A 27,251-nucleotide genomic window follows, 5' to 3' on the forward strand; every position below is an offset into this window, starting at 1 on the left:
AATTTAGATAAAATGGACTGATTCCTTGAAAGACACAAACCAGCAAAACTTACACAAGGAGAAATAGGTAATCTGAATAGATCTAAACTCTTAAGGAAATTGAAACAATAATTAAATATGTGTCCAAAATCTAAGCTCCAGACCCAGATGGTTTCAATGGTGAATTCTACCAAATGTTTAAGGAAGAAATGATACTGATTCTTCACAATGTAATCCATAAAATAGCACTGAACACATTCTCTAATTCATTCTATGAGGCCAGCATTACCCTAATATCAAAACCAAGTAAAGACATTACAAAGAAAGGAAAATCTTAGACTAGTATTTCTGAGGAACATAGATGCAAAAATCCCCAATAAAATATTAGCAAATTGAATCCAGCAATATATAAAAAGAATTAACAATACAACCAAGTGCAGTTCATTCCAGATATACAAGGATTGTTCAGCATTTGAAAAGCAATGTCATCAGGCTAACAGAATAAAGTAGAAAACTCATATGATCATATTAACTGATGCAGAAACAGCATTTGACAAAATAACATTCATGATAAAAAAACTCTCCAACTTCATAAATAATATCTACAAAACACTCAAAAGGAAGTGGGATGGCAGGGACAAATAGTAAACTTACATATGTAGTATTGAGATTTTCCTACATTAGGGGTTTTTGCATTTTTGCTTTCCAAGCAGGAATGTACAATTTTTTAAAAAATCATATAGTATTTTGTCAAACTTCTGAATTTTTGCAGATCTGATAGATGACGAGTGGCACCTCAGTATAGTTTTTAGTTCATATCTGTATATTTTAAGTGAATTTGAGCATCTTTGCAGATGGATGAGGCACAAATGGTTATCAAAGGTTGAACGAGTACAAGGTATTAGAGTTAGAACTTGAACCCAAACTTCATGGCCTTAGAATCTGGGCTTTTAAACACCATGTATGGCTGCCTGTTATGAAGTTAATATTATCTCATCTGGAAGTCTATCTAGGTGAAACCTCTTCCTCACAAATAGAGGCCATTTTGTTAAAAAGCAAAACTTGTAAATGTATTTGTTCATTTGTCTGTAACAATTCTGTAGTACTATGTGCCAAGCCCTGTTCTAAGTGTTTGATGTGTATTCTTTTTTTTAAAAAGATTTATTTATTTCTCTCCCCTCCCCCCCCCCCTGGTTGTCTGTTCTCTGTGTCTTTGCTGCGTCTTGTCTGCTTCTGTTGTTGTCAGCGGCATGGGAATCTGTGTTTCTTTTTGCTGCATCATCTTGTTGTGTCAGCTCTCCGTGTGTGCGGTGCCATTCTTAGGCAGGCTGCCTTTCTTTGGCACTGGGTGGCTCTCCTTACGGGGTGCACTCCTTGTGCGTGGGGCTCCCCTACTCGGGGCACCCCTGCGTGGCAGGGCACTCCTTGCGTGCATCAGCACTGCGCATGGGCCAGCTGCACATGGGTCAAGGAGACCCAGGGTTTGAACCGCGGACCTCCCATGTGGTAGACAGACACCCTAACCACTGGGCCAAGTCCACCGCCTGTATTTAATTCTTATAACAACCCTATAAGATCAATACTATTATTGTCTCCATTTTATAAATGAAGGAATAATGGCCATAATCTCAAGCTATCTGGCTCCAGAGTCCAGTGGTTACTCCTGGGAAATTGTGGGGAAGTGCAGGGACTTTTTTTTTTTCTTTTCAATTTACTTCCTTATTGCAATTTTTTCTTTAAAAAGTACAGTGTTTAAAAATCTTTTCTAAGTTAAAAAAGAAAGATATATCTTAAATGCTTGAAAAGAACAGGAGGCAGAGGGGAAAGAAAAGTCACTTTCGAACTTCAGTTTGGACCAAGTCCGAAGATAGGCCACTCTTCCTCCTGGCCTGCAGGTGTCCTTCTACACCAGAGGGCGGCCTTCCATCAGCCTGCAGGTGTCCTTCTACACCAGAGGGGGGCTTTCCATCGACCTGCAGGTGTCCTTCACCAGAGGGGGGCTTTCCATCGACCTGCAGGTGTCCTTCTACACCAGAAGGGGGCCTTCCATCGACCTGCAGGTGTCCTTCTACACCAGAGGGGGGCCTTCCATCGACCTGCAGGTGTCCTTCTACACCAGAGGGGGGCCTTCCATCGGCTTGCAGGTGTCCTTCTACACCAGAGGGGGGCCTTCTATCGGCTTGCAGGTGTCCTTCTACACCAGAGGGGGGCCTTCCATCGACCTGCAGGTGTCCTTCTACACCAGAGGGGGGCCTTCCATCGACCTGCAGGTGTCCTACACCAGAGGGGGGCCTTCCATCGGCCTGCAGGTGTCCTTCTACACCAGAGGGGGGCCTTCCATCGACCTGCAGGTGTCCTTCTATACCAGAGGGGGGCCTTCCATCGACCTGCAGGTGTCCTTCTACACCAGAGGCGGGGCTTTCCATCGACCTGCAGGTGTCCTTCACCAGAGGGGGGCTTTCCATTGACCTGCAGGTGTCCTTCTACACCAGAGGGGGGACTTCCATCGACCTGCAGGTATCATTCTACACCATAAGAGGGTCCAGCCTGTTCTCTCACAACCAGCCAGGCACGTCTGCTGACCTGAAGCCCTGATTCCAGATTCGAGCAATGGGACCTGCTCCCAGAAAGCAGGTTCACACCTAGTCTGTAGTAGTCTGTCAGCATGGTCCAAGACACTCAGTACTCTTTGCCTGACAAGTCACGGAGGTGCTGTTTCTTGGGTGCTGAATCCATAGCTGCCAACAGCAGTGCACCATGCCTCTGCAGACCAGCCACCAGGAAACACCAGGAGCTGCATTATTAGCTACTTCAAATCCAAAGAATAAATGAAGCAAGTAGAAATGTTATTATTCATTATAGTACAGACTAATATGTAAGGTATTTAAAAAAATATATTAATGTAATTTAAAAGTATTAAATCTATTTTTTGTATATTATTTTCACTGTCTGCATTTCTTTCCTGTTTCATCCTTTTGTTTCATGGTTTTTACTCAAAATAATTTTATAGAGGATTGTTAATCATTGTGTGAGCTTTTGCTAGGTCACAACTTCAGTGAACTGTGTTAACAACATTAATCGCTCATTCATTCCACAAAACTGTCTGAGAGGATGCTCCACTCTAGGCAAGGAGTCAGGAATAGGGATGAACGTTTGTACCAAACCAAGGAACTAGGCTTGTAAAGGAGAGAGAAAAAAAATAGGAGTATGACACGGTCTAAGTCTGGTCGGGGTTCTGGTGGAGCTCTGGTACTGAGATGGGGTGGCCAAGAATTAGGCATCCTAGGGAATTCCTGGAAGAGCTGACACTTGGATTGAGTCATAAAGAAAGTATGGAAATAATGCAGATGGAGAAGCAGGAAAAAGTCTTCCAATTAGATGATCAAACGCTTGAAAGGGCATGCTGGAAGTATATAGTTTGTGGAAAGTGGTAAGATAAGGTCAGAGGTTAAGCAGGATAAGAACAGGAATGCTCTTCAAAGCCATGTCAAGGAACTAAACATTTACCTGAAGGCCAGAGAAAGACAAGAAAGAAGTTAAAACCCAGAAATGATTGGTCATAGGGAGTCCAATAAAGACTAAATATGAGGGGATGGAATTGAAAAAATAGGGAAATGGATCAGGTCTTGGTAACTGATCATGCCAGGGGTGGGGAGAACAAAAAGAGCCTAGTATAATCAGAAGATGGTGGCTCCTCCACCAGAGAGGACTACCTAAATGGGAAGCAGCATTTTGAGAAGGGACTGATAAGATCATTTCGTGATGTTAAGATTGAGACCCTAAATGGATCAAATTGCAGATATTGCATTTGTTGATTGATTGGTCTAGGGATTTGTGGGTCTGGGTTTCCTGGGGGAGAGAATTGGGCTGGAAATCCAGATTCTGAAATGATCCACCTCTCAGTAATTTTTTATTTTTTTGGCTTAACAAGAATTCATTGGCTCACAGTTTCAGAGGCTTGATTGCTCCCAGCGTTGGTATCTTCTGGCTAGCCAGCCATCTTTGGGGTTCCTTGGCTTTTCCACAACATGACAATGCACATGGCAAAGTTTCTCCTTTCTCTTCTGGGTTCCATTGACTTCCAGCTTCTGGATGCTCCCTGTGGCTTCTCTCTGTCTGTGGCCTTCTCTCTAAGGCCCCCAGGAATACGGCAAAGACCCATCCTGATTGAGTTGGGCCACACCTTACCTGAATTAAGCTCATCCAAAGTTCTTGTTTACAATAAGTTCACACCAGGAATGGATTAAGGACATGTTTTTTTTTCTGGGGTACATAACTCCCGGCCACCATAGGTAGTCTCCTATAAGATTCCAGCTCTCACTGGACTCCAGTGACATTACTTTCTTCCGGTACCATTTCAGACCTAAAGCCCTAATCCTTGGGGAGCTCCGGCTCTCAAAGTGTGGTCTTCCAATCAGCAGCAGCAGAATCACTTGTGAACTTGTTAGAAATGCAAATGCATGGGCATTCACTTGACATTGAATAGTAATTGCCTTGAGTCCCTATTACATCTTCCCTTGGGATTATGTTTCAGGGCCATGGCTTCAGTTTTGAGAAGGTACCGCTGGCACAGCTGCCTCTTTGAGCTTTGGCAATCAAAGAAGACATCACTGAGAGACGGAGCTGGAAAGGAGATGCCAATGTTGAGGAGGGGTCCAGAAGTTTGGACCCCATACACTCCAAGGGAGTCACATGCTTCCACTAAGAAGTACTGATGTGTGGCAGTGAGAGTGACACCATTTCTAGGCCCGACTAGGATGGGTTAGAGAGGAGACTGAGCTTCTCAGAAAAAGAAAACATAGATCTTATATCTTTGTATATATAAATTGTCACGCCCTCCCAAAGATGCAAAAGATATTTCTTTAATTAAAATCCACTTGGGAAAGAAGCTTAATCGATTAACATTTTTGGTGGAAAGAAACAGAAGCTGCTTATGACTAGCTTAAGCAAAAGGAGTTTGTTGAAAAGAAAAACAAATGGGCAGCTCACAGATATGAAGGGAAGGCTAACTCCCAGGCTTTAGGAAGCACAGGAACCAGGTAGCTCAGACATTGTACACAAGAACCAGTGGACCCTCTGGGGCACTATCATGGCCCCAGTGGCCTTCAGCATCCAGGTGTCTGCTCATGATTCCTAGCCTTAGTCATGGGTCTACGCTAGGATGGTGGATGGGGAAGGCACAATATAATCCCATGGAATGGGGAAAGGGCAGATCCCCAAGGAAGAGAGGATGAACAGAAAACAAATAGTAATAATTGTCTACCACACGTCCACTGGGTTGACTATTTCATTCTGTGATTCACCACTAATATTTCACTGTGCTTTGTAGTTTACCAAACAATTTTCATGTACATTTTAGTTTCCTTGGCTGCTTAAGCAAATACCATGCAGTGGGTCAGCCTAAGCAATGGAAATTTATTTGCTTACTGTTGTTTTTTTTATTATTGGCCTGGGTTATTCAAGTATAAACAACAAATGCATTATGAAGTATTCATGTAAAATCATGTTTAGGAATTACAGCGATTACTGATCAATTGGATGAAGTGGAATTACTACAATCATGGGGTAATTAGATCCTTTCTGGCCTAAGGGGACTGCATAACTTCTAGGATTGATTTCTCTGCTCCAGAGTCCCAGAACTGAAAAAAAAAAAAAAAGAGTCCACAGCTCTGAGGCAGGGAAGTTGGCAATCATTACGTTGGGGTTTGCTCATCGTTTTGAGGCTATCTGGGCCTTATCAAGGCGGTGCTTTCTTCCCAAAGCCTGGCGCTCTGGGACTGGCTGCTGGTAATCCTTGTTCCTTAGCTCGTCACATGGCGGCATCTCTTGATCTCTCCCTTCTCTTCTGGGTTTCACTGATTTCTGCTTCTGGCTGCTCCCTCTGAGGCCTCTCAGTAATTATTAACTGCTTGAGATCTCTCATGAAATGTGTAGTAATAAAAGCATAGGGCAATTTCCTTGATCATTTCTCCTCCCCTTTCCCAGCCACTTCATCCAGATCCTTCTTCCAGGATCTGTGGAGAGAGGAGAGGGGGATCTTCCACCACACCTTGCAAGGGCCAGTATCTCACTAACAGAAAGCAACAAGGGAAGAGGATTTTGCTCAACTGATACAGCCTCCACCTACCATATGGGAGGTCCAGGGTTCAAACCCAGGGCCTCCTGGCCTGTGTGGTGAGCTGGCCCACGCACAGTGCTGATGTGCACAAGGAGTGCCCTACCACACAGGGGTGTCTCCCGCATAGAGCCCCACACGCAGGAAGTTCGCCCCTCAAGGAAAGCTGCCTGGTGCGAAAAAAGTGCAGCCTGACCAGGAGAGGCAACGCACACACAGAGAAATGACACAACAAAAATAGACACAGATTCCCAGTGCTGCTGACAAAAATGCAAGCGGACAAAGAAGAACACACAGCGAATGGACACAGCAGACAATGGGGGGTGGGGAAGGGGAGAGAAATAAATAAAAATCTTAAAAAAGAAAGCAGCAGATGCAGGGCAAGTCTTGGACAACAACTTTAGTTCCACTGGAAATAAACCTCAAGCTTACTGTTAGGTCCTTTCCTAGGAATCTTGAAGAATTTTGCAACTGAATAGTTCTCCGAGTCCCACATATAAAAGTGTTCCTAAGAAGAGGTGGTGGTAGGAGGTAGAGTGCAGCGATTTAAGGTAAACCTGAGGAAAGTTATTCAAAGCATTTGGAGAAATGAGCTCTTTATGAGACTAATTTTTTTCAACATTTTCTGGAGACTGGGCTCATCATTTTAAGGCTATGGCTCAGAGAACAAAAAGGTTAGTATCTTGCAAAGAGAAATTTTAAAATCTGAGGTTCTAAAGGAGTGATTGAAAATAAAAAATTTTAAGGGGAAAGCTTCATCTTCAAACACAATTAGAAATAGAAAATAGCATAAATAGTAGTAAAAGAAGCAAACAAATCACCTGTATTAGGCAAACTAAAAATGAAAACTAGAAAAATCAGCAACTAGACATTAAAATATTAGAAACAGGGGAGCAGGTGTAGTTCAGTGGTCGAGTGCCTGCTTCTCATGTATGAGATCCCAGGTTCAATCCCTGGTATCTTAAAAAAAAAAATATATATATATATATATAGTTTTATAAACAATGATACTAAAAGACTAGACAGTACATCACACACATATACACCCCAAACATATATATAGAGGAAGAGTGAGAGACATATTAACCAAATCACCCATTACAGTCCTACATCAGTCCATCCTGTTGAGAGTAATGGCTTGGGATCCAAAGTTCCTGGGTTCAGAACCAGGATCCATAACTTAAGGTGTATGACCTTGGGCAAGTTATTTAATCTCGGTGCTTTAGTTTCCTCATCAGTATAATAGGGATGATAGTACCTACCTCATAGGGTTGATAGAGAAATTATCACGGCATCTTAAGAGCTGGAACTGGGCTAAGAAACCCATTTTCATTTCATAAGTGCAGAGGCCTTGAGAAACAAATCATCCAATCTCTCTGACCTTGAGCTCCTTTCTAAAGTAAAAGATTTTGAGGTTTGGTATCTACTCAAGTTATGAATTTGACCATTAAGTCCATGTCCATGCTTCCTACTCTCATTTAAGTCCATCAGTTCCCCGGATGCAAACATGTTGATGGGTATTCATAGAATGTGGGTGATAATTCAGTAAGGATTGTTTTGAAATACAGAGTTGGAAAATTTTTTTGATATTTGTTTTTTCAAAACAGAAAAATAATGTGTGTTCTGTGTATACCCCAACCTGACACTAAATATGCCCACCACCTAGTGCATATTATATGCTTGATGAATGGTGAATTATGGAGAATTTTGAAATATACACAAAAGTAGATAGAATAGTATAATGAACCTCCCAGTCCCAACCACCACCAACTCATAGGTGCTCCTATTCCATCCACTGTATCACTTTCTGCCCTCCTATGCTCTACTTGCAAGACAGTAATTGACACATAGAAGTAAATTTCAGTATAGGCTTTTTCTTTGCAATAAGTTTACCATATAAGAGCAATCACGTTTTATCAACTCAAAAATTAAACTTAAAATTATACATCTCATTTTTAATTGATTTCAACTTGGATATAATTAATGAGTTTGGTTTTATTTTGAGATTAGTATAGAGTTTCTCATTATAACTGATGAACTGAAAGCGTTTAAGAATATAATTACAGAATGTATCCTGGGCTTCACAAATTCGATATTGTAGCACTGATGTAGTTTGAAGACAGAGGACTGGAAAGAACCAAGAGGGAGCCTGTTTTAATCAGAAATTTACTCTTTGGCTAGATTTGTTAAGTTGAGGGAAAATTAGTCTCACAGCCAATACATGTTCTGTTTAAATCAGGATTCCATTCCCTTAAGCTCCTGACACCTAAGAAAATAACATCTTCCTAATGGTAATGAAACTTGTTTACTTTTCCTTTTATATACTTTAAAGATCCTCCATGCTAGAGTTGGTTCCAAGTTGTGAAACACTGATTATGTAACGGCATAAGCCACAATTTAATGACCAATATGAAAATTCATGATGATTTAAGCATATTAGAATTGATAACAATTTAAATGATTCAGCAGTAAAGTTTACTAAACTTTTCCTTGAAATAGACTATACTCAAAAATTTGAAAAGATCAGTATGTTTTGGTGGCCAAAACGAACAATTAAATCGCTCATTTTCTGGCAACTTTTTTGAATCCTTAATGCAGTGCAAAATAATTTTTTTTTGTTTTTGACTCTAGGACTGCTTCACTCATTTAGAATTACTTGCTTAGCCCGAGCATTTGAGTTTGCTACCCTCCTACCCTAAAGATTCCTCAAAAAAAAAAAAAGAAGCATTTTCTTGTTTGTAGTCTCACTAGGGGACTACTTATTCTGCTATATTAAAACATAGCTAGGACTGGCCCAAAGATTCATTGTGGTGTCACTAAAAAGATGTTGAATTAATTTTTTGACTTGACAAAATACACTGCAGCAACATTTGAAATATTCTAACATTCCTACCTATATTTTATATACAACTTAAGTTTTCACTAGAAAATATTAAATAGTCCAAACTTTTCTAAGAATTGTATTTTGGAGAAACTGGGAAAACATCTGGATACTTGAACTGTTAAACAGGTCCACCGGCCACCCTTTGATTCACTAAAATAATGCAGCTTATTTGATCAGACTATTAAGGAAACAGTGAATGACTTGCTCTGTTAAATCTGACAGGATTTTCTGGGACATTATGAAAGACCGATTTTCATCAAATCCATCCAGTGGTCAGGTATGAAGAAATTCTGTCTTGCCAATTTTGGATGTTAACCACTTATGAGTTTTCAATGTCAGATGAAGTGCTAAAGACTTCCTAACTTCTTTCTTGAATGGGTTCTCAGTATTTAAGAAGGAGTAAGTTTGGATGAAAACTCATCCTACACTGATTATACTGAAAAGGTTTCTCTCCAATATAGATTATGAGATAAAAAAAATATTCTGTGTTCTGACCGAAAGCTTTACCACATTTGTTCCACCAGTAACATTTCTCTGGTGTGAAGTCTTTGTTGCTGGTTAAAGTCTGACCACTGACCAAGGGCATTTCCACACTCATCACATTTATTTCAGGGTCTCTTGAGAATAATGAATAAGCCCAGTGCTTGCACTGAAAGCTTTCCCATATTTTTACATTTGTAGGGTCTAACTCCAGTGTGAATTCTCATATTTCCAATGAAGTCTGAAGGCTCAGTAAATGCTTTCCCAGATGTATCACATTCATAGGATTTCTCACCAGCATAGCTCTCTAATGCTGAATAAGGACAGAATTCCGAATAAAATTCATTCCACATTTATCACACTTAATGCCATCTCTCTCTGTGGTATTTTTCTGGATATATTTCTGTCTTCCTTGATATATTTGGACTTCTATCCAGAGTTCTGCAGAGTATTGACATCAAATCTGACAGTGTTTCCCGATTGGCATGTTATTTCTTCAGATTTCTTCTGTTTTGGAAGCACCTTCTCATTCCCCATTTTGGACAAATCATCTGAAAAAAGAGACTGTGAAAATGTCAGCATAATTCACCAATCCATGTATCTCTCACTCATTCATTGCTCATTCAATAAGCACTTACTGGAAGTACATGCTAGAATAAAGAGAACAGAAATGTTTTAGACGGCAGACTTGGCCCAGTGGTTAGGGCATCTGTCTACCACATGGGAAGTCCGCGGTTCAAACTCTGGGCCTCCTTGACCCATGTGGAGCTGGCCCATGTGCAGTGCTGATGCACGCAAGGAGTGCCCTGCCACGCAGGGGTGTCTCCCGCGAAGGGGAGCCCCATGCGCAAGGAGTGCGCCCCGTAAGGAGAGCCGCCCAGTGCAAAAGAAAGTGCAGCCTGCCCAGGAATGGTGCTGCACACATGGAGAGCTGACACAACAAGATGAGGCAACAAAAAGAAACACAGATTCCCATGCCGCTGACAACAACAAAAGTGGAGAAAGAAGACGTCAGCAAATAGACACGGGGTGGGGGGGAATAAATAAATAAATCTTAAAAAAAAAAAGAAAAAATGTTTTACATAAAATAGATGTATATTAAGAACTTATGACTTTATATTATAGTTTGCATCTATTTAAGATATTTAAGAAAGGGAGGGTTGCGTATATGTAAGATTATATTAAAAAAACAAACAATGAAAGGGTAAACCAAAAAAGAGCAAGAACAGGTTACCTATGGGGATGGGCAGGAAGAGAAAGAAGGGAACAGGAACAGAATTAAATTCTCTGAAAATATCTTTAAAGATTTAACATTTAAAACCAACTTAATATTTTATAAAATTAAAATGAAATTTAAAAAGTCATCTCTTTAAAACAAAAATAAAAAATAACATAAAAAGTCATCTCTAAGCACTGAAAATGAAACAAATTAAACTTAAATGTTGAAAATGTGTATCCATGTGGTGGCATAATCACACAAAAGAGGAATTGTATTTAACAGTAATTTTTTTGTATATCCTTAGTGAGACATACCTTAAAAAAAGAATGGGGCAAAGCACACACACACACACACACACACACACACACACACACCACCATTGTGTTGTTTATAGTAATCATATTGTTAATGGCTATATTGAGATGATTATTCTTAGGCTATTGTACATATATTGTGAGATAAAACAAATGACCAATTAGTTGATACTCTTTCATTTCTGGTGTCATAGAGAGGAGAATTCTCCAAAAAGAGAGAAAGATGAAAAATAAGAGATTAAGTAAAGACCATGTAGTATTGAATTTGAATTGGAACTAACCATGTGAACCTATGATACATATTTTTTCTTAAATTTTAACACTGAGACCTAGGAACAATGACCAACTAAACAATGAATACTCCAATTGCCCTATTTTTGGTCTTCAAATACCATTTTCCACTTACCAGGTCAGGGCTCCTTGGAAAAATGACTGACTCCAGAACTGGGGAAGGAAAATCTTAAGACAGGCCTGGTATATCTTGTCAAACCATAGAATAAGAAAGCTATCAGACTACTATCCTCAATCATAAAGATTCAGGAGCCAAACTGAAGAGATTCCTTCTGCCCACAGATGAGACAATATGGGCTTCAATAAAGATACTTTAAAAGTTCATGAGCTCCTAACGATATTACTATTACTATTAATAATTGACCGCTGTTTTGTTAGAGGATAGCAAACTAATTCATTGTTTTGGAAAACTGATTTAAAAAAAAAACAAGGGTAAATGGAGGGAGTCAAGTACTTACCTGGTCTTTTCTATTTAAAAAAATACTGGGTAACCAAAGAGTAGATCAGGGGAAGTAGCTCTTTACAGAAATATTCCAGCATGATTAAATGAAGAAAGAATGACTAAATTACAATATCACCATTTGGGGAACCCCTAATGGATTACTAGATCTAGGTATTGACCATCAAGAGCTGCTAACATCACAGGAAATAGAGACAACTAGATAATAATAAACTTCTGATAGAACATGCCACCTTGCCAAAATAAGTGCATTTGTCTTAGTAAAAAAACAAATGAATAAACAAAAAAACCACAACAATTTGATCTCGGTTAAACCTCTAGGTTTACTATAATTTACAGAAAATAGGACAATGGAACATAATAAACAACATCGAAGGATGCAAGCGGCAACATTTAGACTGCAGGAAATTCTATAGGACAAACAACCTTATTTCTTACAAGTAAATTGCAAGGGTGAGAAAGAAAAGATGGTGAGAAAATATATATTAAAGGAAACCTAAGAGACATATCAACCAATCATAAAGTGTTTTCTTCTTTGGATCCTAACTCAAATAGGCTAAAACTACAGCCAAAAACTTCATGATATGTTTGAGACCAGTGTAAATTTGATGATATTAAGGAATTAACAATTTTTAGGTGTGATAATAGCATTATGGCTACGTTTAAAAAAAAAGAATACAACCCTCCTACAAAGGCATGTCTGTGGTTTCCTATCCTTGGACATAAAAACTGGAGCCAAAGAGATGTGGGCTTGGAGAAGTCTGGAGCCGGCTTGCTCCCCACAGGCTCAAGATCACCCCTTCCCTCACAGGAAAAAAAAAAAAAACATTTATTTTAGGAGTGCCTCTAGGGCTATACAAAAAGATTTATAGTTAAAAAAGATGATGCCTGAGATAAGTTTCAAAATCACATGGAAAAATGATACGGGGAATGAGTATTTATATGTAAAACAAGATTGACCATGTTTGATAATGTTGAAGTTGCATGACAGGTTCATTACACAGTTCTCCTTTCATATGAACTTTGTTTCTCATAATAAAAACAAGAAAAAAAGAATGATAAAAGAGTTTGTGGATTTTAGTTGGTAGTACTAAAACACACACACACACACACACAAAACAAGGAGCAACTTAAAAGCCCTCTAGGACTAGTTAAAAATAATTTGAGGGAAGAGGTTGTGGCTCAGCTGATAAGAACGTCTGTCTACCATATGGAGGGTCCACGGTTTGATACCCAGAGCCTCCTGACCCATGTGGTGAGCTGGCCCATGTGCAGTGCTGCCGCGCTCAAGGAGTGCCGTGCCACACAGGGGTGTCCCCCGCACAGGGGTGCCCCATGCGCAAGGAGTGTGCCCCGCATGGAGAGCTGCCCTGTGCTAAAAAAAAAGCACAGCCCACCCAGGAGTGGTGCCACACACATGGAGAGCTGACACAGCAAGATGACGCAACAACAAAAGTGACACAGTTTCCCAGTGCTGCATGACAAGAATGCAAGCGGATACAGAAGAACATACAGCAAAGAGCAGACAACAGGGGGTAGGGGAGAGAAATAAATAAATCTTTAAAAAATAATAATTTGATATCTATACAGTGAAATGTACGACAGTTATATGTATATATTACATATAAATGTCCTGGAAAGATGTCCATGATATATTAAAAAAAAAAGTGGTAAACAATATGTACTGTATAATTCCATTTGGGTATGTGTGTGTGCTTTCCCAATGAGCATGGAAAACTAAGTTTTTATGTTTTCTAAACTCATTTTTTAAAAATGAGACATTTGAACATTTTAAATTTATCTATCGCATGAAGTAGCTTTTGGATAGTTTTCTATTGGCTTCATTATAAAAAAATGTTCTGCTGCCTCTGGGATAGGTGGTCAAGAAAGTTGGTAGTTAGAATGGAAAAACTGAATCGTGATACGAGATAGAGAGTAGCAGGATTTTCAACAATTTTAATGTAAAGAGGTGAAGGGAGAAAAGAATTATGATCAAGGTTAAAACAAAATGCTTAGAGGAACAGGTTAAAATTGGAACAGACATCAGAGATGAAGTGAAAAGTATGCAAAGGTTTTACTGATGAAGTTCATTTTGAAAAATGCAAAAAGATACCAGCATTTCCTAACTTCTCCCCAGTGGAATCTCTTCACCTTTCTCCTGAACAGGGTGTAGCTCCCAAGATTCAGAGCTGAGCTGAGCCTTTCCTGGCTGGAGCTAGATCCCAGTTGAGTTCTCTGCTGCTGCCAGATAAAATATTTGCAGGTGGCACCTGGGGACAATTAGATTCAGTTTGACTGGGTGGTATTTGCTGAGAGTTTTGGAGCTTAAGATCTCAATATTACCATGGGACACAGCATGGGAGAGCAGAAAGGATCTCAATCTGCAAGGGCAGGGAATAAAAAGACAGAGGAGGAAACACACACAGGGGAGCATAACTCTGGTCCGCATATGTTGGCCAGTTTCCTCTCATTACATGTGAGAAGATATCAACTCTCTTATGGCTCTCGGGAGATACTGCCAGCTTTCTGATAATAGACCATCTCTTCCTCACCTCACCTTTCCTCCTGGATGAGCCAGCTCCTTCTCCAAGTTCTCCAGTATAGTATCAGCCTCCTCCCCACATTATGGGCTGCTTCTACACCCAGGCCTGGAGTCCTCAGAATGGATGCTCAGGAACTACTCCACCAGCTGTACCAAGATGTGCTCCTTGGGGTGTATGTCTGGCCTCAGCCACTGACGGATAGAGCCTGGGACCAGCTCAGGGCCCCTCAAGGCCCAGAGGACTCCTAATAGCAGAACTGCTGGAAATTACATCTGAAGAACACCTGGCTGGAAGCTCCGTTTCTGTGCAGGCTAGATTCTTTAACTATTTGACATTCCTTCCATTTTTCTGCAGCCCAGAAGGGTCCGAATGAATCCATTCATGGGTGGAACAGCCCAGAAGACTGGCTGAGTGCAGCAGTGAGCCTGTTTCAGGCTGATGCTAAGGTGTACCAGATCACTGACAACAGAGATCACCTCCAAACTAAGAACATATTTACTCAGAGTGAATGGCTGGGATCCAGGCAATGATTTGAAGGTAAAGAAACTCTACAAAAGATAAAACAAGCAAAAAATGGCGTAAGAATAATGACACAAAATTAATTAAAAGACAAGATAATTCAGTTACTTTGGGATTACACAAGACTCTATTAGCTTTTAGATCTAGAAACTTCAGTAAAATATTCAGACGATGAAGAGTTGCAAACAGCAATACAAAAGCTTTGCTTGCTTGTATTGTACATCAAAAGTTTAGTTAATTAATAGTTACAACTCAACTTCTCTGTGCCAAGAACTGTGCCAGGTGTTTTCAAAGGCATTTTAATTTTAGAAGAGAAGACTGTGCATGTCATTTGGGGGTCCTGCATTTAAATCACGGGCCCCCAAGTCAATCCATCAAGGCCCCCTCAGCACACAAACTCAGTGGGTACTTTCCAGTTTGTTTTTTTTACTAGGTGTCCCTGCAACACCTAACACTGCTAATTATTCCCTACCTTTCACAGAACACTACGCTCTTCTGGCTGTTTTCCCGTGAGTTAGTATTTGTAAAGTACTTAGACCAGGAGTTGGCACTAAGGAAGTGTTATATATGTGCTTGTTAAATAAATATATATCTCTCACAATTTCTTTTTTTTTTTTTTTTAAAGATTTATTTATTTATTTAATTTCCCCCCCTCCCCTGGTTGTCTGTTTTCTGTGTCTTTTTGCTGCGTCTTGTTTCTTTGTCCGCTTCTGTTGTCGTCAGCGGCACGGGAAGTGTGGGCGGCGCCATTCCTGGGCAGGCTGCTCTTTCTTTTCACGCTGGGCGGCTTTCCTCACGGGCGCACTCCTTGCGCGTGGGGCTCCCCCACGCGGGGGACACCCTTGCGTGGCACGGCACTCCTTGCGCGCATCAGCGCTGCACATGGCCAGCTCCACACGGGTCAAGGAGGCCCGCGGCTTGAACCGCGGACCTCCCATATGGTAGACGGACGCCCTAACCACTGGGCCAAAGTCCGTTTTCTGTCTCACAATTTCTTAAGCCTCATTTATGGCTCTTTTTCTTCTGCCTACTAAGAAATGTCTGGTTATCCAAAGTTGAGATCCAGCCTTCTTCTCATGCACCATTCATTCTGGACAATTTCATCCATTCTATGGCATCAGCTCTCTTCTGAGAAATCTAAATCTCTCACCTCAGTCTTTCTCTGTAAGTCCAGACCTTTATATCTAGCAGTATATTAGACCTTTCCACTTGTATGTCATATGATCAACTCAAAACAACTGATAATTCATCAATTTTCCCTCTTAACCAATCCCTCTTCCAATATTACCCATCTCTTATAAAATGGCACCACATTCACCTAACCATCCAATCCAAAAACCTGCCTAATTACCCCTGACATTTATTTTATTTTAAAAACAGTTTATTACCTAGTATGTGCCAGGCCATGCTCTCAGCACTTACCTGATTTCTCTCTCCCTTTCTTCCATGAAATTAGTCATCAACTTTCGGTAAAGCTACCTCATTAACATAGCTCCATTCCATCCTTTCTTCATTTCCATAGTCACTGCCTTACTTCCAATTTATGGTATTGGTTCTTTTTTTTTTTTCCCCCCTGGACTCTTGTCTTTCAGTCTTGACCCCTTCCAATTCATTCACCATACTCCTTCTGCATTATTTCTAGAAAGCTGTAAGATTACTTCCCTGCTTAAATCCAGAGAATCCCCACTCAGTAGATCATTCCTTCCCATCTATGTGCAATGCCACAGTTCATTGGGTGCCTCAAATGGCTTACCAAAGTGCCAGTAGTACTAATCTCATTGGCTTATGGCATAGCCAGGCAGACCTAGGACAGCTGAATCCCTTGACCTGGTCGCTTCTGTATAACTGTGCACACAAACCTTTCTTCTATATGCTGTGACATAAAGATGGAGAAGCACACTGCCCTAAAAAGTCTAAATTCCTTGGCACATTTCAGTTACTGTCTACTTTTACTCTTTGCCCCAGAGTTCCAATGCACCCACTTTCATCTACTTCCAGTTTTCTTAAACTGTTTTCTCATCCCTTTGTCGCATATTATATCTATTACCCAAAGTCCATTTCTTCTTTGCTTCCCAACTCCTAATAGTCACACTGAGACAGCTCTACTGTTGCCTACTCAGGGAAACCAACTCCCCATGTTCTCTTTCCTAAAGGCTCCCCTATGTACAGTTAATTTTCCTGAAGGCACTTATCACACTACACTGTACTTATGTCTTCCCCATTACACTATAAGGTATTTTGGAGGTAGGGAGTATCTCTTTATCTGATTTATTCCCACTTTTCTGACATAGAGCCTGGCACACATTTGGTACTCAAGAAACATTTGATGAATGTGCTAACTTCTGACCCTATTAGCCATAGTTATTCCCTTTGCTTTGCAACTGTGAGGATCACCTTACGGTAAAGTACTTTTAAAAAGTGCTAAGCCTTTGCAGTACAAACATGCCATATCAGGATCATTCATAGGAGTTTATGAAGACTGATAAACTGGTTAGAATAAACGGCCTTGAAAAGTATGAGGGAACTACCTTTTTTCCTTTTTGATTCTCATGCTATCATTTTTTATTATTCTCCATAGTATTGTTAGTTTTTTAATTTAACTTTTATTTTAAGGATACATAGATCACACAAAATTAAAAAATATAAGAGGTTCCCATATACCCCACCCCCCACCTGCCTCCACTCCTCCCACATCAACCACCTCATTCATCAGTGTGGCACATTCATTGCATTTGGTGAATACATTTTGGAGCACTGCTATACCATTGGGTTATAGTTTACACTCTCCCCCAGTACATTCAGTGGGTTATGGCAGGGTATATAATGTCCCACATTTGTCCCTGTAATATCATTCAGAACAACTCCAAGTTCCAAAAGTGCCCTCCATCTCACCTCTTCTTCCCTCTCCCTGCCTTCAGTAACTCCCATAGCCACTGTCTCCATATCAATGACACATTTTTTTTCCATTGCTAGAGTCACAATAATTCTATAGTAGAATACCAGTAAGTCCACCCTAATCCATATTTTATTCCTCCATCCTGTGGACCCTGGGATGGTGATGTCCACTGCACCTCTGAATTGAGAGGGGGCTTAGATCCCACATGGCTGTTGGATATGATTCTCCTGCTTGCAACTGTAGACACTCCTGGTTCCCTGGTGTGGTGGTTGACCATCTTCACCCCAGTTAGCTGACCTGGGTAAGTTCAACGAGCCAGAGAGTAGGTGTTGCAACTCTGCTGAGGGTCAGGGCCCAGCTGGCACATGGGCAGTCCAGAGATTCAAGTCTCCTGAGTATACAACAACCCCAGTGCCAACCACAGGTTCAGTAAATGTGACAGAAGAGGCATGTGTAGAAAGGTCACATCTGAGTCCCAACTCCATCACACTCGGGAGCATGAATTCCAAAGTAGGGCCCACCAGCAAAGCACTGACCTCCAGAGCCGTCTGCCATGACCATACAACCTGTGTGTCTCCATACTGCTCAGGAGCACCAGTACCTGGGATTGTACCTACTTTGGCTGTCTCTGGGATCCCGCTGAGACGTGTGCAAGTGTGACCCCTCTGATGACCTCCCAACTCATCCTGAAGTCTCCCAGCCATATAAACTCATTTGTCTTTACCATCCCCCCCCCCCCCCATTCAAGGTCTCTTTCCAGTTGCATCACCAGCTGATGACTGGTAGTAATCCCTCAGCACCAGGGAGGCTCATCCCCAGGAGCTATGTCCTACACCAGGGGGAAGGCAATGCAGTCACATGCCGAGTCTGGCCCAGAGAGTGGCCACATCTGCGCAACATGGAGGCTCTCAGGAGGTAACTCTTAAGCACTCTACAGCTCTAGGCCCAGTTGAAATTTCAAGCACATGGGCTCACAAGCATAGTCATCAGAATTAAGGGCCCATCATTGGACCATCCTTCTTCACTAGTCTTTGCCCTTGCACTTGGCAGATTGTTGCTGGGGAACCACCTTTTAATCCCAAGAACTCATCTGCAGATGGACCTCATATAGGTCTTCCCCGCAGCTAAGTTTGTGTCTGCATCTGAGAAGTGGGTAGTCCACATAGACAGGGCTTTTTAAAAAATTTCTCTCCCCTTTCTCCCCCAGTTGTCTGCTCTCTGTGTCCATTCGCTGCATACTCTTTCTGTGACTGCTTCCATCCTTATTAGCAACACTGGGAATCTGTTTCTTTTTTTGTTGTGTCAGCTCTCCATGTAAGTGGCGCCGTTCTTGGGCAGGCTGCACTTTCTTTCGTGCTGCGTGGCTCTCCTTACTGGGTGCATTCCTTGTGTTTGGGGCTCCCCTATGTGAGGGACACCCCTGCATGGCATGGCACTCCTTGTACGCATCAGCACTGCACATGGGCCAGCTCCACACGGGTCAAGGAGGCCCGCGGTTTGAATTGCGGACCTCCCATGTGGTAGACGGGCGCCCCATCCATTGGGCCAAGTCCTCTTCCCTAGACAGGGCTTTTTAAGTGTTTGTGTCCAGTTCTCTGCATCTCTGAAGCGTCTGAAGGGGCTGACATGGAAAAGGGTCTGGATCCAGAGACAGGTTCTTTGTCCGGGAGGGGAACCTTAGCCAGACCCTCTCAGGTCCTGTGATCTCTCGGGAGGGGTGGGGGTATAGGGCATCCTGTCCAGGATATCCAAGGTACCTGCCTATACCTCCTCAGAGTTGGGGAGTTCTTCTAAGTGAAGACTGCTTGGAGAAAGGGGCCTCCACCTAGAGATCAGTTCAGGCTTATCTTTTCTCTCCTCCTGAGGACAGTGACCTATCCCACCAGACCCTCCCTTATGGTTCAGGGTCTCTGTCTGGCCTTATGGGTGATTCCACATTTCAGCCCCTACAGGGACATGTGAGCCCAATCAAGTCCCTAGGATGGGGGACGGCACAGGCATACTCAAATCTGTCCCCTACCCCCACCTGAAGATCAAGGGCCTTCAAAGAAAGAAAAAAAGTTTGTCAGGGGCTGGTGTTGGCTTGTTCTTCACTGTTTTAAATCTTTCCTTAAATAAATCAGGTGCCTCTGAATAGCCCAGTCAGCAAATTTTGGGCTTGTAGATCCCAGACTACATACTCTTTGGTGCTAAATTAGCAAAAAGCCGAAAGAATGTAGGGATGGTAACAGGTGGTCATGCACCCCTACTTTGTGAATGACCTCATGAATCATCTTGAAATAACTGCTAAATGTGGCTGCAGTGACAGCTCTAGCAGTTTTCTTTGGTATCATGCAGTGATAAGAAGATTCTGGCTCTACAGTCAATGAATTATGTGGATTAAATATATTTATGAAACTAACTGGCATAATGTCTGGTCTCACTCTTTGCCTTATCCCTGTAAGCTTTTGATCCAGTGCCCTATCTTCCCACTTTCCTCTACAATATAGAAACAGGCATTCCACACTATTCTATCCCTCCCTATACCATTGAAACACTCCTTTGCTCCCAAGATGGCATCCATTTTGTCTGGTGAAACATTCACAACAGCTTCACATTAGTTGACTAGCTACGTTAACTGGGTTTGTTTGTTTTTGGTGGTGGTGGGGGGGCGGGTTTCATTTATTTGTAGGCATACTGTCATCCTCCCTGCCATTCAACTTTTTTTTTTTTTTTTTTTAACCCAATCCAACAGCTCTGTTAATACAGACTATTTCAAACCAGGAGGTGGTGACTACCTCACACCTAAGTACCACATCTAAGGCACTCCTCACACCTGAGTTTCTAAAGGCCTGCTGAATAAGGCTTAGCTTTCATGAAAGGACACTTTCTGATTCTCCTTCTCAAGAGGACAAGGAGGATACTGGTTCAGAGACTACATTAAAGGAGATGAAGGCTAGACTTCATGAGATGAATAAAAGGAGCTGGGTTAGAAAAAAGACAAGAGAGACATGAGCAAAATTTAGAAATATGAAAGAGAGGCCATTAAGAACTTCTGGGAAGGAAGAATTAGAATAATCATAGAAAAGGCAAGGTCTACATGCCATTGTTTATCTTGGGTCAAATATGATTCCTCAACTAATGAGGAGTCTGTATCCCAGATAAAGTAATTTAGCATAAGAGAACTGACACAATTAGTAACAGATAACATGGAAAATTTGGTGAGCTGTCAATTATTTAAATCATGTTAATCACTGTTATAGTCTAAGTGATACATCTGTGTCTACAACATAGATAACACCTTTTATTTCTTAATGTTTTACCAGTTATTGAGAAAACAGAGTTTTTGAGAAGCTATAAAACATCAAGCAGAAATCAAACCAAAATTTCAGCCTTCAATTGCAGGAGTCAAGAACTCACTCTATTATAAGGGATTCCTTTAAAAAGCTTGATCTGTTCATATTTTATTTTAAATCTTTTAAGAACTGATGTAATAGAATTATCCAAACATGTTCTTCAGCACATGGAGAGGTATTTAAGATACTTATGAACTCAGATTATTATAGTATTAGTATTATATCACTGTAAAGAATGTATATGAGGGAAACAGATGTAGCTCAACTGATAGAGCGTCCGCCTACCATATGGGAGGCCCAGGGTTCAATACCCAGGGCCTCCTGTACCATATGGTGAGCTGGCCCACGCACAGTGCTGCCATGCGCAAAGAGCAGAGTGCCATACCACACAGGAGTGCCCCCCATGTAGGGGTGCCCCACGCACAAGGAGTGCACCCCACAAGGAGAGCCACCCCATGTGAAAAATGCAGCCTGCCCACGTGTGGCACTGCACACATGGAGAGCAGCAAGATGACTCAACAAAAAAGAAACCCAGATTCCTGGTGCTGCCTGACAAGAATGAAAGTGGACACAGAAGAACACAAAGCAAATGGACACAGAGAGCAGACAAAGGGGAGGCGGAGGGGGAATAAATCTTTAAAAAAAAAAATGTATATTGACTTGAAAAGTTGATTTTCAAACTTAAATCTATATTTTCCCCCTTAACTTCACTATAAAGTTACTGTGTATTTCCCTTGGGGATATTTTAACCTCAAGAGACAATAAAATTATAGTTATATTCTTGAGGAAACTTAGGATTTTTTATAATATCCACAGTTAGCCAAAAGCACTTACACAAATAGTTTGAAAAATTAGGTCAAAGAATATATAATAGAACCAAGTACATTAAACTGAAAAATATAACCCAGTTGTATCATTTCTACATTTCTCTATAGGAATTACGTACAATTCTAGTTGCCAAACTCTATTTCCTATCTCATGTAGACGAGTTAGCTTTTAAATAGATGAGCTTGACTCCACTAAATTGGGGAGAAAAATGAAACAAAATATAAAATTTAAAAAGTTATTTTGTATCTATAGGGGTATGTTAAACCATAAGGTTATCAGCAAGAGAAACAATGTTCACTTGTAAAAAGAACAAAGAAACTCTCTATGTAATGATGCTGAAATCTTTCCAGATTATATGGATTTGTGAAGAAAAGCAAGGTATAGAAGAGTATAAATAGTATACTATTTATTTCTGTGTAATGGGGGAAATAAGATCATATATTCATATTTTCTTGTCTTTATATAAAGAAACAATGAAATATACATTAAAAAACTACTAAAATGACTGCCTGTAAGCAGGGTATACCTATAAAGGTGGGACTTTTTAAAATATTCTTTTGACTTTTGAATCACATGAAGAATATATATTTTTTCAAGTTCCTCTAAGGGGGAGGGGGTGTAGCTCAGTGGTTTGAGTGCCTGCTTCCCATGGACAAGGTCCTGGGTTCAATCCCTAGTTCCTTCTAAAAGAAAAAAAAAAGGAAAGTTTCTCTAAGTAAATTAAATTTTACAAGTCAAGTAGAAATAACAAAAAGGAAAAAAAAAAACAAAAAAACAACAGTAATGGTAACTATAAAAGTAAATAAAATACCTCAAATGAGGGATAAGTGGCAGGAGGGAGTCTCCTAGAACTCCGCTGTAAATGAAACAGGGCTGTGCATTTATCAAAACAGAGATGAGAGGGCTTATTCAACTATAAAAAGCAAACCCTCAATGACTTATAAATCCTATATAGTCCATATACTTATGATTTCTATTTAGTGATATAATGTTTCTAGTGGTTTGGTAGAAAGAACATTGCACTGGGAATTAGAAGACAGGGTTCTATTTTCAGCTCTGCTATTAACTAGCTGCATGATGGTAGATAGTTACTTTCCAGAGCCTCTCTTTCCCTTTCTGTCAGATAAGGGCATGGGAAAGTGACCTCTAAAGTCATTACAGGATGTTGGAGTTTTGCTGTTGGAGTTTTGCTGCTGGAGTCTTGACCTGGAGTCCCAGGAAGAGGAGCCCTGAGCCTGGAGAGAAGCCAGCCCTGGGAAGAGAGGAAGCCAAGAAGCCTGAACGCTGGCAGATGTCAGCAGCCATCTTGCTCCAATACATGGAAATAGACTGTGGTAAGGGAAGTAACTTATGCTTTATGGCCTGGTATCTGTAAGCTCCTACCCCAAATAAATACCCTTAATAAAAGAAAAAAGTAAAAATAAATAATAAAGTCATTACAGTTCTTCTATTATTCCTAACTTATCTGCTACGTATTTGGTTCAAACCAGATTGCTATCACCATCAGTTTTCCATTTCTTTGTCTCCTGGACCCAGTATGACGCTTTGTAACCAGTCTCAATCAATATTAAGTGAAAGAAATTTTTGTATGTATGACCCTGGTGATCAATCAGTAATGCTGAGAAGGGTGGGGCTTATAAAAAGGAATTAACATGGGAGAGTCATCAAACTCCATTCTCTACTTTTTTCATAATAAAGTTAAATGAAGAAGAAAAAATAAAAGCCAAAAATGCTCATTTTGTGTCACAGGAAATATGTAAAGAGGGCTATATTTTCATAACAAAGATCTGAAGTGAGATATAAGATTTTTAACCAAGTTTTAGTCTGCACAGATTTGAAATAATGAACAATATTTGTTGTAACTAGTCACTGAGCTGCTAATAACATGGCTGCTTCAACCCCTGGGTTCCTGACTGAAGGCTGAGTTACAAAACGCTGTAGAAGGGAAGCCTCTTGTACATTTACATGGGAAGATTCATCTGCTTCCTTTTATAGGTTATAAAGCATACTGTCAAATCTTATGAGAGTGGAAAGAGGTCAGGACGTTTAATTAGAGATTTTACTAAAATTATTTTAAGATTAACTTCAAAATTCTCAGACTTTGACATTATAAGCAGGTTGCGTGTAATTTTTTAAAAGCATTTTTTGTAAAGTTTAAAAAAATTGGTTGAAGAACAGTTTCCTGAAATACACTTAGAAAACTTCTTGCACGTGTGTGTGTGTGTGATAATGTCTACAGTAAATATTATGATCAAATCAAAACAAGAATATTTGATATTGCAAAGCTATGGCTATCACTGACAAACAACTGCATTTAAGGTATTATTAAACTTCTTCCTGCATAAAACTTATGGCATTTTCACTAGCTTCCCTGGAGCCTTCTATGCTAGAGATTATACTATTACTATTCTCTCAGGGACAGAGAAACTTGTAAGAAGCAGTACCCCTGCTAGATTGCGTAGTGTTATGTCAGGAAATTTTGCCTTACCTGTACCCAGCAGCTAGCTGGATTCATTTGCAAGGTGGACCTTCTGATGCTGGATGAGGTTGCAATGGTAAGTGAAGTTCTTGCCACATTCTTCACATTCATAAGGTCTCTCGCCTGTGTGAATTCTCTGATGCTTAATGAGGACAGAACGTCGACTAAAACTTTTACTGCACTGATTGCACTGGTAAGGTTTCTCCCCAGTGTGGATTCTGAGGTGGTGGAAAAGCCCAGCGTTCTGGCTGAAGGCTTTCCCACAAACGCTGCATCGGTAGCGCTTCTCCCCAGTGTGAAGACTCTGGTGCTGGAATAGGCCTGACCGCTGGCTGAAGGCTCGCCCACACTCATCACATTCATAGGGTTTCTCACCCGTGTGTATTCTCTGGTGCTCAATAAGGATGGAATTCTGGGTGAAACTTTTCCCACATTCACCACACACATAGGGTCTCTCCACCAAAGAACATACCCTTTGCCTTTCCAATCTGCCTTCATGGTCACAGGTGTCTCCACAATCAGGAACCTGAGAAATACCACCATTCGGTTTTTCAGGTACTTCCATAGATTTCATTTCTTTAGAAATCTTTCTCTTTGGGGCTAACTCCACATTCCAAGTTTCAGCCTCGCCAACTGAAATAATAAATGCATCACATGAATGCTGTATTTCTAAAGACAGAAAAAAAAAGTGGTTGCAGGTATGGGTAAAAGGGGACAAAAAACCACTTTTCCTTTATACTTTCCTCACTAAAAAACAGTAATACACAACCTCAGGGAGATAACTGCTTAATTGTCTGCCTCTCCTACCAGACTGTAAACTCCGTAAGAGCAGGAAGCAGGTCTGCCCTATTCATCACGCTATTTCCAGTACCTAGCACAGTGCCTGGCACAGCACACACTAAATAAACAGGTATTGAGTTGCTGAATATTCAGGGAATGAGGAGGGCTTCCTGATGAAATTCTAATCCTCACCAATCGCCTGAACTGGGCACACCTCTTGCAAATTACACTGAAGCTGCTCTTCCAAGCTTTGGAGCTGGGCACCTGATGACTCCTGGGCTGCAATCAGTGGTGTCTTCTCCTTTACAAATTCTTCCTGTTCATGAGCACGAGGTGAGACCTGGTGGAAATTAAAGATAGTTGATCATCAGAAAGATGCCATTACAGAAGAAGGCCTTCTCAGGGCCACTGCATAGGAAATGAAGGACTAAGAAGCTGGCAAAGAAAAACCAAAAGCAAAGAGAGTAAGAGCCTACAGCAGATCAAGTCAGGCATAAAGAAATCCCCTCCTCTTACTGCACTGACACCACATACCGGCCCCTGGAAGTCTTCCCATCTTCCCACCTGCTCTCCTGGCTCATCCAGTTCTCTCTCCAAATCCTCCAGCACAGTCACTGCCTCCTCTCCACTCACAGGGTTGTGTTCTCTCACCCAGGTCTGGAGCTCCTTGGGTAGGATGGTCAGGAACTGCTCCAGCACCAGCAGCTCCAGGATCTGCTCCTTCGTGTGTATCTCTGGCCTCAACCACTGATGGCAGAGCTCCCGGAGTCTTCGAAGAGCCTCCCTGGGTCCAGGTGTCTCCTGATAGCAGAACTGCCTGAAGCGTCTATGGAAGATCTCTCTAGCATGAGGGTTATTCCTTGGCAGGCCTGGTTCTTGCCCAAAGGTATGGCCCTCTTCTTCCTCCTTTACCTTCACTGCTAGAGGTTCCTCCTGCATCTCCGGAATCTGAAGGGCCAAAGTTGTGGCCATTTTAGGCTTAACTGTTCAGAATCTATTCTGGGTAGTTCTCACTTTATTTCTTCTGGAACTCCTGAGATATAAGAAATAATTTGCAGAGAAAAAAACATAAAAATGTAGAAAAGCTAATGACAGCCAGACATTTATACCTGGGAGTATTTATACCAAAAATTAGTCACTTTGTATAATGAAGAGAGAATAATGAATGTATGGTTAACAATAAGAACCACCCAAATACTGATGTAGGTAATCTGGAATATCTGACTTGCTATGGGAAGGAAAACTGAAAAACGAAAAAAATCCGGAGTTTTATTGAAGGAAGGGACCATTTTGATCATTCTGAATGAAACAGCACAAACTAGTAAGCTTGAATATAGTGGGTTTCCATTTGAATGACAAGGTACCAGACTTATAGTATGTTTTTGGTTGAATAGAAGTAAACAGGCACGTTGGTCACATGTCGGAAAATAACAAATCTTCCTCGCTATCCCGATCTATTCGGGTTCTAAGAGCAGGTGGGGGAGTTCATAGGGGCACCGGTGTTAGGACAGAGTGGTTGAGGGGCTCAAGAATGGACGGAAGGCGGAGAAGGCGGAGGGGGCGGTAAAGATGCTGTCCTTCAGGAAACGAGCCCCCTCCAAGGCTACGGGGCAGCCTTCTCTGCCCACCACCCGCCCGCACGCTCCGGCCAGAAAGTCCTCGCCGGCCTCTCCCCACCCCCGTCCGGGGTGGCCGTGCACGGCCCTCGGCGGCAGCCCCCGGCCCTCAAGGACTCCGAAGCTCACCGAAGCATCCGTGAGAGGAGACGGCCCCAGAACTGCACACACCGCCTCGGAACTCTTGACAGCCGCAGCCTGGAGAACGAGAAACCACAAAGGCCGGAAGTGCGTCACAGCGGCCGGCGGTAGAGCGTTTCTGCCGTGTTCTCTCTAGGAACCTGGAGGCTGCGACGGCTCCGTGGTCGCCTCTCTTTTTGCCCCTCGAGGCGCAGTGAGGCGCTGAGTGGAAGAGCGTATTTCCTCCCGGGGGTCCCCACAGTAACATCTCACATAGCGCTTTACACATATTTACTCCACATTACAGCCTGTGAGCTATGGACAGTTATCCCCTTTTTACAGGTGACGAAACTGAGGCACATTGCTTCCACCTGGGTTAGCTGGCATTTCGTG

General features: G+C 41.5%; 1 protein-coding gene and 1 non-coding gene across 8 annotated transcripts; one reads left to right on the top strand and one right to left on the bottom strand.

Moving 5' to 3' along the window:
* Positions 1 to 7,952: 7,952 nt before the first annotated feature.
* On the bottom strand, positions 7,953 to 26,993 carry ZSCAN23 (zinc finger and SCAN domain containing 23). 7 transcript variants are annotated; one of them, XR_011647082.1, is made up of 6 exons: positions 26,868 to 26,964; positions 25,687 to 26,155; positions 25,315 to 25,462; positions 24,352 to 24,975; positions 14,300 to 14,833; positions 7,953 to 10,009 (listed from the first exon to the last, which is right to left on the bottom strand). XR_011647082.1 is itself a non-coding variant. In XM_071211022.1 (5 exons), exons 2-4 carry the CDS (start codon positions 26,092 to 26,094, stop codon positions 24,365 to 24,367), a joined length of 1,167 nt encoding a protein of 388 aa, XP_071067123.1. In that variant the 5' UTR covers positions 26,095 to 26,155; positions 26,868 to 26,993; the 3' UTR covers positions 7,953 to 10,009; positions 24,352 to 24,364. The 7 variants fall into 7 exon arrangements, 4 of the variants coding, with proteins under 4 accessions (XP_071067123.1, XP_058141373.1, XP_058141374.1 ...); XR_011647081.1 differs by having other exon boundaries at positions 7,953 to 10,022; XR_011647080.1 differs by having other exon boundaries at positions 13,894 to 14,833.
* On the top strand, positions 12,424 to 12,553 carry LOC111759340 (small nucleolar RNA SNORA38). The gene has a single exon (XR_002793361.2). It is a non-coding gene; the product is annotated as a small nucleolar RNA SNORA38 (small nucleolar RNA).
* Positions 26,994 to 27,251: the final 258 nt, after the last annotated feature.

The sequence above is a fragment of the Dasypus novemcinctus genome, chromosome 22 (assembly GCF_030445035.2).
Source record: "Dasypus novemcinctus isolate mDasNov1 chromosome 22, mDasNov1.1.hap2, whole genome shotgun sequence".
Classification (NCBI taxonomy): Eukaryota; Metazoa; Chordata; class Mammalia; order Cingulata; family Dasypodidae; genus Dasypus; species Dasypus novemcinctus.

What these genes read in the sequence shown, in the direction of transcription:
- ZSCAN23 (XM_071211022.1), bottom strand. Translation starts at nt 26,094, where the DNA reads ATGGCCACAACTTTGGCCCTTCAGATTCCGGAGATGCAGGAGGAACCT. An exon ending in TGGATGAGCCAGGAGAGCAG is followed by an intron (nt 25,463 to 25,686) that starts GTGGGAAGATGG and finishes AATTTCCACCAG; the next exon opens with GTCTCACCTCGTGCTCATGA. An exon ending in GTGCCCAGTTCAGGCGATTG is followed by an intron (nt 24,976 to 25,314) that starts GTGAGGATTAGA and finishes TTATTATTTCAG; the next exon opens with TTGGCGAGGCTGAAACTTGG.